The following is a 12,641-nucleotide window of genomic DNA, read 5'->3' as shown; positions in this document are numbered from 1 at the left end:
ATTATAAGAACTCAGCACCTCATCAGTTTGAAACACCCTCAAAGTCTGAAATGGACAGGATTTAAAACTAGGGCTACTATCTGATGTATTTTCTTTAAAAAAAGTCTTCATCAGAAACTCATTTGCAGTCCCACCTACATTTCCCCCATCAAATTCTACCTTGAAAATAGAAAGCTGATTACTTGGCAGGTAAAGAGGTACTAAATAGGTTAGGAAGGAAAGATCAACATAGGAAGCAAATGGTAGCAGGCATTGCTGTTATCTGGAATTGTACCATTTCACGCTGGCAGATCATATTTAGTTGCTGCTTCTTTGAAAGCAGTCACAGCAAAGCATGCTACCTTACTCTATAAGATAATTGCATTACAAAAAAATGCTTCCTGCTGTATTTTGCTCTAAATCAGTGAGATCAGCGTAAAAAAGGGTGGTGGATGGAGAAGAGAACCAATGCAGTTCCTCCAAGTACTCAACAGATCCCTGTCAGATCTTGGTGGTCACTCCACTGGATGAGATGGCCTCTGCTTGTACCTACCAAAGACAGTATTGGGCTACCCCACTTCCCTTCTCAGTGCTCCCTCACAGAACTATGGGGTAGGAGGGCTGAAGTTCACTCAACTTTTAACAGAAAAAAAGAGGCATCTGTCACTTGGCTTTGCTATGCAGAAGCAGTTAAAATTGTTTTTTTTGCAGCAGCCCTGCCAGTGGTGAGGTGCAGGCAGAAGCACGGTGTCTGGGTTTTGGAAGAAGGAGCAAGCTGACTTGGCACACTCTGTGCCCATCTTCTTCAAGTCCATCACCGGAATGATTTCCTGATGCGACTGTCTCTAGTTGCATTCCTTTGGCTGGGGATTTATGGCTGAATCAGAATAGCTAGAAATCACTAACTCTGGTCTTTGGAAAACAAAATGGCTTTTGAGGTGCAGCAAGAAATACAGCTGAAGTTTGTAAGGAGAGTTCACAAATGTAGGACAGTGGACAGACTTGGCTGCCTTTCTAGCAAGCAGTTGGCTAAATCACAGACAGGACAGAGTATTTTTCACCTTTGTTTATTTTAAACCTTTTTGTGTGCAATAACATATGGAAAGACACAGATTTTGGCTCTTCCTGTCATGAAAACAAAAAGCCTGTGTGAGGTAGGAACATTTTATACATGCGGCCAAAATACTTCCGAAAATCAAGAACTACTGCAGAGATCAAGGTCTCCCTGCTTTTCTCCCACTCTCCCTCTAGAATACCAATGGTTGAGATCAAGGTGGTTTAAGTGGGGATAGGAATTCAAGAAAAGGTGCAGGCTGCTGGTAATACTCAGCAGTTTTCCTTTGAAGATGCAAACTCAGTGCAGGCAAAGGCATTGCACTGCACTCATGTAATACCACCTATCCTCCCTTGTTAGACACCTAATAGAGGTTACAAGATTATTGTTTATTACAGGTGATGTTCTTGTAGTTTCAGTGAAGCAGATGTTGTTCCGCTACATGTTTAAAATTATATTTATTTTTGTACTAATTATATCTGTAGGAAAGATGTGAATAGGACAGGATACTGCCAAGGTTAGTGTCAAAAGACCAACATTTGCCAGGGATAGCACAGAGAAAACTTAAGTTGCCAGTATTTTTGTGATGTAAATTCAAACAAAGGGTGACCTAAGTCACTCTATATTAGACAAATATTCAATCCGGAAATTTCATCCATTTCTCTGAACATGAATTATGTGAAGTGATTTAAAATACCATCAGAAAGTATAGTTTTACTTAATAATCTCTAAAGTCTGAATTCACACAGAGCTTAAAAGAAAAATTACCTTGATTTCCCAATTGCATAACATTCACTATTGTTATAGTATGGTTTATACAGGGAATGCAATAACCACTCTTCAAGAAAGGTTTTATTCATTTTCAATGGAACTCACTGTCCCAAAATATTTGGTACTTCTTTTACATACAACATGTAAAGTCACTGACAGCTTAATGCCGTTCTTGTCCATGTATATCACTTAAGTTCATACTGAAAGACCTTGCAGAATCTGCACTGTTTATTTTAAAGGGAAGATACATATTTCCTTGGGAATTAATTTCTATGTTCTCACTAAAATATGTGTAGCCTCCTAAGACCTATACATTCTAAACTTCAATACGTGAAGTCACTCAGGCTCTGCATCTGAAATTTCATAGGCAGTAACCCAAATGTGTTAGAGGATATGCTTACTCACTGGAGTCAGAAGTCTACCTCTTACCTTCACGATCTCACAGCCCTTGCACTGTATAGGCCCAGCCTTTATTCACACTTTAAATTTAGCATTTACTGCACTAAGGTCTTCCATTTAAAATGGTCGATAATTCTTGTGAAATGTATAATCCAAATTTGTGTAAAGAGTATACCTTGCCAGAAGGATTTCTGTTCCTACATTTTAATTTAAACGTGCTAATACTGTCCATGACCTTTTTATAAAGTGTGTGTTGTTCAGTCAGTTCATGACATGTTTGTTTTTTTTCAGACTATATTCGGTACACTTCTCCTTTACAGTTCTACTTCTTTCATTATAGGAAGCCCCATATGTTATGTTCAAGAAAAACCATGATACGTTTGAAGGGAATGACAAGTTTGAAGGATACTGTGTAGATCTGGCATCAGAAATTGCAAAACATATTGGTATCAAGTACAAAATTGCCATTGTTCCTGATGGAAAATATGGAGCAAGGGATCCAGAGACAAAAATCTGGAATGGGATGGTGGGAGAACTTGTTTATGGGGTAAGCATACCAATTTTTGAAGCAGGATTTAATTTGTCATAGTATAAGTCATTAAATAGGAAGTATATGTGTGTTTTATTTAATCTTGGGGTCACAGAAAAGAAACAGAATCTTGTTTCAGATCTGTGTGTTTTCACTTATTTTCAAGATAAAATTTAATAGTTTCATGCAAGTTCTACTATTTATTCAACTAGTACATTGAAACATTAGAACATCCAGAGTTTGAATACCCTTAAAAATTCATCAGTTAGAGACCATCTATTCCTGATACTCTGTAAAACTTGGTTGGGAAGAATATCACTCATTAATTCATTTTCATAGAATGATGGATGGACAGATCTTTTTAAATAGATGGGATTCTTGGTCTGGTTTGAGAAATGAAAAATCCACCATCATATATATAAAACATAGGTAATAAACCACTACAGACAAGTACATAATTAGGCAATTCACAATGAAGACAGACTTTTAAGATGACCTTCAATAACAAAATTTAAGAGAAAACCTGGTAAGTTTAACTACTGAGAACATTATGTTATAGACTGATCTGGAGAAGGATTCTTCAGAATACCATAATAGTTAGTAATTCTGTTGACACACATTGTTCCAATATTTAAAGAAAATAGCTCCAACAAGCCTAAATAAATATTTGCAATATCTGGTGTTAACAAAAGTAGCAAAACTCAGAGCTGAGCTGGCTGATGACTGCAGTTGCTAATATCTGCACTGAGAACAATTCAGAATTCTTAGAAAAACTTTTCATTTCAGTGACGGAATTAAAAAAAATCCTCAAACTACTAAGGTGTGAATATTTCCACCCATGAACTCCTAACGTACCTCAACCTCCCCATAAAAAAGTCCTGCATACCGGTTGATCCATCCCAAGTTGCATTTTTCACTATTCCATTGACAGTTTGGGCCTTATGTTGCAAAAGCCTCATGGCTTTTGTAGCAGTTCCAGTTCAGTTCCCTTCTGTCATTTTAGCATAGCTGATAAATTTTCCATTAGCATCAGGGACTAATGGAAAGGGACTCTGCAGTATGAAACAGTCTCTGTGCTGCAGGAGTGTGGGAAATGTTGCCCCAGAATTTCAGTGATCTCCCTGCCCCTTTGGAAAGGAAAGGTTATATGAGGTTCACAAAACTCTCCATGCTCTTGGAAGTTCATGAAGGAACCAACCTCAATTTTGTCTTTAAAGAGTAGAAACACTGAAGTTCACCAAGCATGTATATCTGCTTCACTGGCTTGAAAGCCAGTGAACTCAGTTTTGCTAAGAGATGAACTCTTAGGATATGAAAAGATAAAGATTTTTCCGACTTATTTTATCAAGTATGGAGGTTACTTCCTGTCTGGCTTTTAATAGCAACAGCAAATCCATGGACACCAATGGCCAAGCACTGTTCTATACTAGAATGCTTTTTCAATAATCCAAGAAATGTTACTATTTATGAGAAAATTCTTTTGCTCAAATGCAAAGTTTCAGTGGCCTATCATTTAGTTGAAAATTATAGAGGAAACTTGATATTACACTTTCATTTTCTGTTTGTTTGGGGTATTTTTTTCCTTCTTTTATCTTAAAAAATTTACCTCATCAAACTCAAGCTGCCCTAGGACTAGACTGAAAAAAAAAGTGTTGTGAGGAAGCTCACACAGATATGTCAACACCTACATCTTTTAACAGAGCTGGAAGCAGTAAAGTTCACAGGCATGAGGAACAAACTACCTGCACGAAGAAGGCCAGCTCAAAATACAAGGCCAACACTTTATTTTTTGTAATGGAAAAGAGTGAGGAGGAAGCTGTTTCTGACTATCTGTTTAGGATTGGCTGCAGTCTCTTTGTGATTCTGGGGCTGGGCTCTGGGAGTGAGCTGGAGCAAAGCCATTGGAACTCCTTTTTTTACTGAAATCAGCTGTTGCCCAGTGCATTTGCTCCACTGCCACAAGGCTCCTTGAGGCTGTATCTATCCTGGAGCATCAGCAGCACCAGGGAGTGCCCCTGTGCTTCAGAATTCACCCAATTAATCTGCTAAACTGCAAGAACGGTCTCTGGTATGTTTTTGGCCCATAATTATTGTCCAGAGCAATTCCTGAGCCCAGCTGGACCCTGGGATTGAGCAGAGACCTTTCCCTACAAACAGCTTGAACGTGGCCATGCAGGTTTAGAGGTCGTGTAACTTTCGTGGCAGCGACGCGGCCTGCCCAGTGCCACTGGGCCTTAAGGCCAAGAGCTACACCCAGTGTGCTTAATGTACTTTCACAGGTGTAGCTTTAAAGGAAATTGTTCTTTCTGTTACTTACAACATTTTCTGCTAAAGATTTCCACAGGAAGTCCATCAAAAGCATCCTCCCTGCAACTTCCTTGAGTCCCTGCCAGACAATTTACAGAGCATCAGGCTCCCAGGTCTATTCCACATAGAGAAAGCAGAAAAATCAGTCAGCCAGAGACTTTGCTGCAAAGCTCTGCTAGAAGAGTATGTTCATCTTCTCTGATAGATTCCCTAATCATAAACACAACTTGTCTGAGTAGTTGGCTGTGTTTCAAGCAAGGCTTTTTATTTGCAGCCAGGACTGGGAGAAAATTTGCAACTGAATTAGCAAGTTGACAAAATGATCTGTTTGGGAAACATTTTACAGCTTTTAATTCCCAACCAGTTTTGGTTAAAAAGTTAACCAGTTTTGCTCTGAACAGTGAGATTGGAGACTTTCTGTACAACACAAAAGGTTCCTCTGCTCTCTTGCTCTTACCATCATACCCCAATGCCCCTTAGCCCTATCCATATTACTGAGAGTAGACATGTGAAAATTTTATCCCATGTTCTTTAAGACCTGTATGCACCAAAGGTTGTTCTGATATCTGGACACTCAGGTGCTGCACAGTCATTCGCTAAACTCCATGGTTGATTTTTCCATCATGTCTCAGAGGAAACATCATATAGAATGCTGTGGGGAGCAGTTTTGCTAAGATTATACAGAACATTGTGGTGTGGATGGTTGTTTATTTTCCTGTTTTGTTTTTAGCACATTGTTAAAAACTACCAGGAAATCTTGATCATTTATCCCTGATGTATCCAAATGCATGCAGTTGTCCATGTGGATTCTATTTGCCTTGATATCTAGCTCACAGAAGAAATGCTGGCTGGGGATGAAACACCATTAAACACATGTAACAGGTGTTTCCAAATTCACTAGCAGTCAGCTCCAATTAAAAATTCATTCTCCTGACACAAAATGCTTCTCTTTCACAGCTTAACACAAAAGGTCACAACTCAATTCTGTTTGAAATCTCAGAGGCCATGAGATTCTGAGATTAACATCACTTTCTGCATGATTGTTCCCAGATAGCTTTACTACATTTTCTCAGATAGCTTTGCTACCTTCACAACACCAAGCATATTCACAAGGTTATAATAATCATATATTCTGGAAAAGAAAATGTCTCTCACCATCAGAATCAAGCTTGTCTCGTTGTATAATATTGGAAGGATCCAGAATGCATCTGTACTTGGTAATGGTGGAGCCTTGATTGAAATGCTGTTACAGATGCAGTTGATTTAACTGTGAAGTATCATTAGTCTTTGTCAAAACAGATTTCACTGGCAACAAAATAATTAATTGTTTTTGCACCATAGTTATGTTGTTAATCATTTAAAGCTGTAATTATATGGTGTACATTAACTGGGCAAAGCACAAATGCTGATAATTATCACGTACAGCTATTTTCATTATTTAGCTTTTGCAATGAAGAGTTTATCTGGGCTTTATATGACACAGAATAGTCTTACAAAAATAATAATACGATCAGTCTGGGGGGCTGTAGTTTCTCCAATTTTTTTGGCATTTAATTATGACTTAGCTATATATTTTCCCTTTAGATTTGTTGGCATGAAATGGATTTATCTACATTATGAATTATCTGTTACTAGATCACTGCTGTAAAAAATGCGTTAAGTTCCTATTTCTCCTCTTTAACTCATTCAAGTACTGTAGGCTAGTTCTGATGTTGTTCAAGTTCTGAGTACCCTATTTGAGCATTTAAATTTGGTAAGATAAATCCTCCCCAGCATTTCACATATAATATGCAATGTGCTAAGTAGGTATTTAAAGTCTCCTCAATTCACACAATGACAATTCACAAAATGACAATGTCACTATTCTAGCTTACATTATGAAAACTAACAACCACCAGGGATCTGTGTTTTAACCCCAGTAGAAATCTACAGACACAAAAAAAACCCTGTTAGCCAACACCTTTGAATACGAGTGACCAGGTCTATCATTTACACCACGTTAATGAAGATACCACTGTGAGACAAACACAGAGATTGGCCGGAATAGATCACAGTTGCCGTGAGTCTTTCACTTAATTAAAGTACTCCACATTAGGCATTCTCGGTAATCAAAATTTAGAAATACAAAAGACTTTGACTCTAATGAAGGAAACCATTCTTCTGAAGAAAGGCTACTTATGAGTAAGATGAAAAACAAAAATAGAAATCCAGTAGCTCAAACGATCTTTAGACTACATAAACTAAGTTTACTTCATAATATTCAGGCTACTTAAAAATATATTTTAGATATGTTACTCTTCCTCGTATAATAACTGTTTTCATAAAACATCTGTTTCAGCCTGACTTAGGTAATTACAAGGGATTAAGAAGCCAAATTTTTTAAAATTCCTTGTATAACAAAATCTAAATTAAAATTCAGAGAATTAGCAGTGTTATCATAACATTTACCTGAGACATTAGCACCAGAGGTAATTTCTGATACCTTTGCAAAATTATGATTTCAGATGCATAAATTTAATGTCTTAAATTTTAACATCATTACGTAAAATCTTGGTGCTTGCATCACAACTATTTCAGAATGACAGATATAATCTGATGATTAATATACAGCCATCATAATGCAAATGTGCATTTTTGGGCCATTGCACTGAAATGAGTCACTTCTTTTGAATTATTTACAATTGCAAAGCTGCCAAAATAGGTTTAATTTTTAACTACACAAAATTGGTTTAAAATTAAATTCCATAAAACATATATGGCTTCATATGAATTGGCACATAAAATAAAAACCACAAATAATTTCAAATACATTTACTTGTGTCAAAGTTGTACGATGACAAAAAAGTTCCACTTCAATATTTTCTTTGGCACACAAGCTATTTACATAACACTTGGATTAAACTATTTGAGCACATCCTTATTTTTCAGCATGTTTTAATCTCATTGAAGCAACAAATGTTCACAAAATACTGTTACTCTCCTGAGCCCATAAGCTGTATAGAAGTCCACACTGGTCACAGAGCACAGGCTCTGCTCTGTGACTGTACCTAGACACAGCAGCTTCATGATGATGAACAGGAGAAAGGTTTCAGCAGCTCTTGCACCTGTTCCCCTCTCAGAGGTGCATCCTGTGACCCAGGTCCCCATACAATTCCCATGGGAAGTGCTGCTGTAATGACAGATTTAGTGTAAAAGGCAAGGCTAGGCAAGGAACAAACCTTAATGTAATGTAACGTCCCTAATGAGAAAAACGATCCATTAGCTACTTAGCTCCAATATTTTATAGTGCATACAGACATCATTGTTAGCAGCATAATCACCTCCATCAATAATGATTCATTCAAGATTGGCATCTTCATCCAAAAAACATGTTAGAAACACATTTTAAAATATTCTTGACACTACTGGGAATGGATTCAGCACACATTTTATCCTTTTATCGCATTATTTTGCACACCTATTTCCTGTATACTTGCCATTTTTAGCTGTTTAAAACCTAATTTAATCTTATTGAACTATATTTCCCTTGTGACAACTCTGTGCAGTTTGGTGGAATCACAGCAACAGTTAATCACTTTTGCAGCCTCATGCCATTTGGAGCTTTCTTGAGTCTATTAACTGCTTACCTCAAAATATTATGTCTTGCAAAAATATGACTATTAACTACTGTTTCTGGGATCTCAAAAAATCTCTTTGTGTTCAGTGGCAATAGGGTAATTCTCATTTTCCATTCTTTCTTGAATTCCTTTATTAAAATTTAAATTAATGCCTAAAATTATCTTCCTACACTGCTGCTCACCTCTATAAGATTTAAGAGTCTTCTTAACAGAAAAAAATAAGTATTTGCAAAATTCTGTAAAATGGTAAAATTCTGTAAAATAAAAATCTGCAATGTATATGTTTTTTGAAAGCGTACTGAGTAAATGCAGAGTGTGATAGAAAGAAAGAGAAAAATGCTACAAAGAGCATTTAAGCCACAGTGTCCTGATGTTAATAATATACCTTTGGAATTAGCTGCTTAGCTGAGTGTATAAGCACACATCAATTAATCTATACATCTATATTTCTTTTTTTCTTTATAGAAAGCAGAGATTGCTGTTGCGCCTCTGACCATCACTTTGGTACGAGAAGAGGTCATTGATTTTTCTAAGCCTTTTATGAGTTTGGGGATATCCATTATGATCAAAAAGCCCCAGAAATCTAAACCGGGAGTGTTTTCCTTCTTGGACCCGTTGGCGTATGAGATCTGGATGTGCATAGTCTTTGCCTACATTGGTGTCAGTGTGGTCCTGTTCCTAGTTAGCAGGTTTAGTCCATATGAGTGGCACACAGAAGAACCAGAGGATGGGAAAGAAGGACCCAGTGACCAGCCTCCCAATGAGTTTGGCATATTCAACAGCCTCTGGTTTTCCCTGGGTGCCTTTATGCAACAAGGATGTGATATTTCCCCAAGGTTTGTGTCAAATCTTTTTACATTTGCATTTTATTTTCGACACTGAAGCATAAAACCTTCCTTCGTTAATTTTCCTGACAGTGTTTTGAAGTTCATTCTTCAGGAAGCCTTTTCTTTTTTTGTGAGCTTGTTTTTTGGTTTTGGTATTTTTTTGTTTATTTTTTATAGCCATGATAACAGCAGCAGATAATCTGCTTTGAATTTCAGTCATTACTATTATTTTACCAATGTCAGTGTGCATAAACCACAAACAGCTCTCAGAAACAGCAGATTCACACAAGCGAGATTCCACTGGGTTGACTTCAGAACTGTCTTGTTGCTAGATTTGTTCCATTGTGTTGCAACCATGAAATGCACACAGTTGTGCTGAATATCTGCCTTGCATCAAGGAATGCCCCACTTCTGTTTCAAGTTGTACAGTGCTGCTTCAAAAATATTTCTCTGTGTAAGAGACAGTATTTGACTGTCTGTTTCTGAGAGGCCATGCTGTGTTGCTCAGGTGTGCCTCAGAGCACATGCCTCAGATTTACTACATGTTTGGTCCTACAATACATGATTAGTCCTGTAATATATGATTGTCTAGTACATGATTAGTCTAATACATGCAGTCCTGAACTTCTCAACCTTTTAAAAATTTCTGGAAATTTAGTGGGCAATAACTAAAACATTTTAATTAAATATTATGACCCAATCTTTCAAACTTAAAGGCTTCATTTTAGCCATTTGCAGTGACGTTTTGAGTGTTCAGCATTGCCTAATCCTTCTATTATTGAAGTTAGCAATAAAACTGGTACTGATTAAGAGTGGATGTGCATTACTCGTCAACAACCTTCTCATCAAATTGCAGGTATTTAAAAGGAAAATATAATTTTTTAGTTAACATAAATGTCTCTTTTATCAGAAAATTCTCGCTTCTTAAAAAAGAAACATGTGAATGTTCAATGAATGATTGCAGTAGCTCTGGAATTTTTGAGAAGTTTGGGTGACAGGAACATTTTAATCCTAGAGCCAACATAATCCATATGCAAAGCCTTTTGCATTTTTTAAAGAGGAAACCGAGAAAGCTACTGATTTTCAGCTACCATGCTTTACTTTTGTCTCCAAAAAGAGATTACCTACCCAGTATTTTTGACAATTTTTTCCTATTTTTAGGCATGTCCTGAAAGAATAGGAACACTGAGATTACTGTTCAAGAGGATTTAAGCTTCTGTGTATGTGTGATACACATTAGTACAGTGGACTACATTGTAGACATTAAGTTTCAAGAGTAGAAGCGTTTAATATTTAAAATGCAAATGATCTTCCTCCCATTGATTGTTACTTAATGAGAAACATTCAGCAGTAATGGTGCCTTCACTCTCTCTCTCTCTCTCTCTCTCTCACTCTTTGTGGCTCAAGAGACAGGAAAATGTGCATTATCTTATTCATGTTTAGATCCCTCTCAGGTCGCATTGTCGGAGGTGTCTGGTGGTTCTTCACGCTCATCATTATTTCATCCTACACTGCTAACCTCGCTGCTTTCTTGACTGTTGAGCGAATGGTCTCACCCATAGAGAGTGCAGAAGACCTTGCCAAACAAACCGAAATTGCTTACGGGACACTGGACTCAGGGTCAACCAAAGAGTTCTTCAGAGTAAGTCCATCAGAGCAGCTATCCCTACCAACCACTCTTAAATATGTTTGGAAATGTGAAATAATGTGACTTTGCAGTTTTATGCAGTATTGTTTTGTAACTCCTGCAATACTATAGCTACATTTTCACTCCCACAAGAACATTTGTTGGAGTTTTCATTTTTTTTAATCTGTGGAAAGCTTACTGATCCTGTAAAAAAAAAAAAAAGAGATGCAAAAGAGATGCCTGGGGGGATACTGAAGCCAGTGATAATTAAAGTAGCATTGCACTATTGATTCATGTGAAACTACAGTACTGAAGTGATGTGCAGCATTGAAAGCCTATGATGGTAACGTGGAGTCTTGCAGGTTTTGTTTCTGCTTATGGATTTGGCTGTGTGCATTTTGCTTTAGGGTCTTGGCTGGTGGGCAGGAAATGCATTTTTTAATTTGCTGACTTTCAGAAGGATAATAAAGAGAAAATTTAACTCGAGGGTATGTGGTTGGAGCATTAGGAAATAGCCTAAATAGCCATTCATATGCCTGTGCTGTCTCTATTGATTACTTCATTGTCATTTGCTTTCCTGCATTAGTGTGGTTGGTATGTAATCCTCATCATTTGCCAGCTGGAAAGCAGGGAGCTTGGACATCACAAGCTGTACATAATAAACAGTCCTTCCTGCTTTATTTTATGTCTCCAGCAGATGAAAGCTAAGCTCAGCTGACCAAAGTGAGTTTAGTGTTTGAACATAGCTCTGAATAAATGCTGTGACCCTTCCTTGAAAATTACACAGCTAATTAGGTCATTATTTATCTGAAATGTGGAGATTAAGGGATTTTTAGAAGTGAAGAAGATGGAAAGAAAATTTTTTCTAATTGCCTAATTGAAAGGAGTTCTGTGTTAGGTACTCGCACACACCTTCACTGTTTTCAGCTTGGCCAAACTGAATTCAGTAAACCATTAACAAAAATTTTCAATGTGATTTGGAAACTATAGACAATATCCATTCAAAGACAGTGTCTCAAGTGAAATAACCTTTTTATTGCAACAAACATCCCCGTAGAAGAGCTTGAAAATCTGTTCTATTGGCTGCAGAAAGATGATTTATAAAATTTAAATATAACTTAACAAACACATAGCGATTGGACCTTCACATCATGAAACAAGGAGTCTAGTTTAACCCAGATTTTTCTAGATTTCTTCTGTAGGCTCTGGAGAAAGAAAAGAAGTCCTGTGCATCCTGTGTGAGATGTGTGTGTTACGATGAAATAGAGCAACATTAAAGTATCTGGCTCTTGAACTCTAGAGGTATCCAGATATCCAGATGATCCTAACAGTTTCTAACAGATCCTAACAGCAGTTTCTAACTACACCTGTTTTACTATTTTTTTTAATGAGCATAGCCCCTCCTGCCAATTATTTATATCCACCCATAAACACATGTTTTATTATTTTTGTGGAAAGTTAAATATTTTATTCTTGGAACTCCAGTTTCAGTCCATCATAAGTTGAGGTTGTAACGACAATATATGAGTAC

At 37.1% G+C, this 12,641-nt stretch overlaps 1 protein-coding gene across 10 annotated transcripts in view; it reads left to right on the top strand.

Annotated features, from left to right (window-relative positions):
- The window catches only part of GRIA4 (glutamate ionotropic receptor AMPA type subunit 4), a 217,151-nt gene that overhangs the window by 158,376 nt on the left and 46,134 nt on the right, over positions 1 to 12,641 (top strand). For all 10 annotated transcript variants that reach the window (XR_015284792.1, XM_023920399.2, XM_023920413.2 and 7 more), the window contains exons 10-12: positions 2,544 to 2,750; positions 9,122 to 9,492; positions 10,927 to 11,125. Coding sequence is in view for 9 of the 10 variants with exons in the window: in XM_023920399.2 (XP_023776167.1) it covers positions 2,544 to 2,750; positions 9,122 to 9,492; positions 10,927 to 11,125 (777 nt within the window). In the remaining variant the exon portion in view is untranslated. The remainder of the gene's footprint in view (positions 1 to 2,543; positions 2,751 to 9,121; positions 9,493 to 10,926; positions 11,126 to 12,641) is intronic.

This window comes from Cyanistes caeruleus, chromosome 3, assembly GCF_971803275.1.
Source record: "Cyanistes caeruleus chromosome 3, bCyaCae1.hap1.1, whole genome shotgun sequence".
Lineage (NCBI taxonomy): Eukaryota > Metazoa > Chordata > Aves > Passeriformes > Paridae > Cyanistes > Cyanistes caeruleus.
Note: the sequence above shows the minus strand (reverse complement) of the source record. Positions and strands in the feature narration are given on the sequence as shown.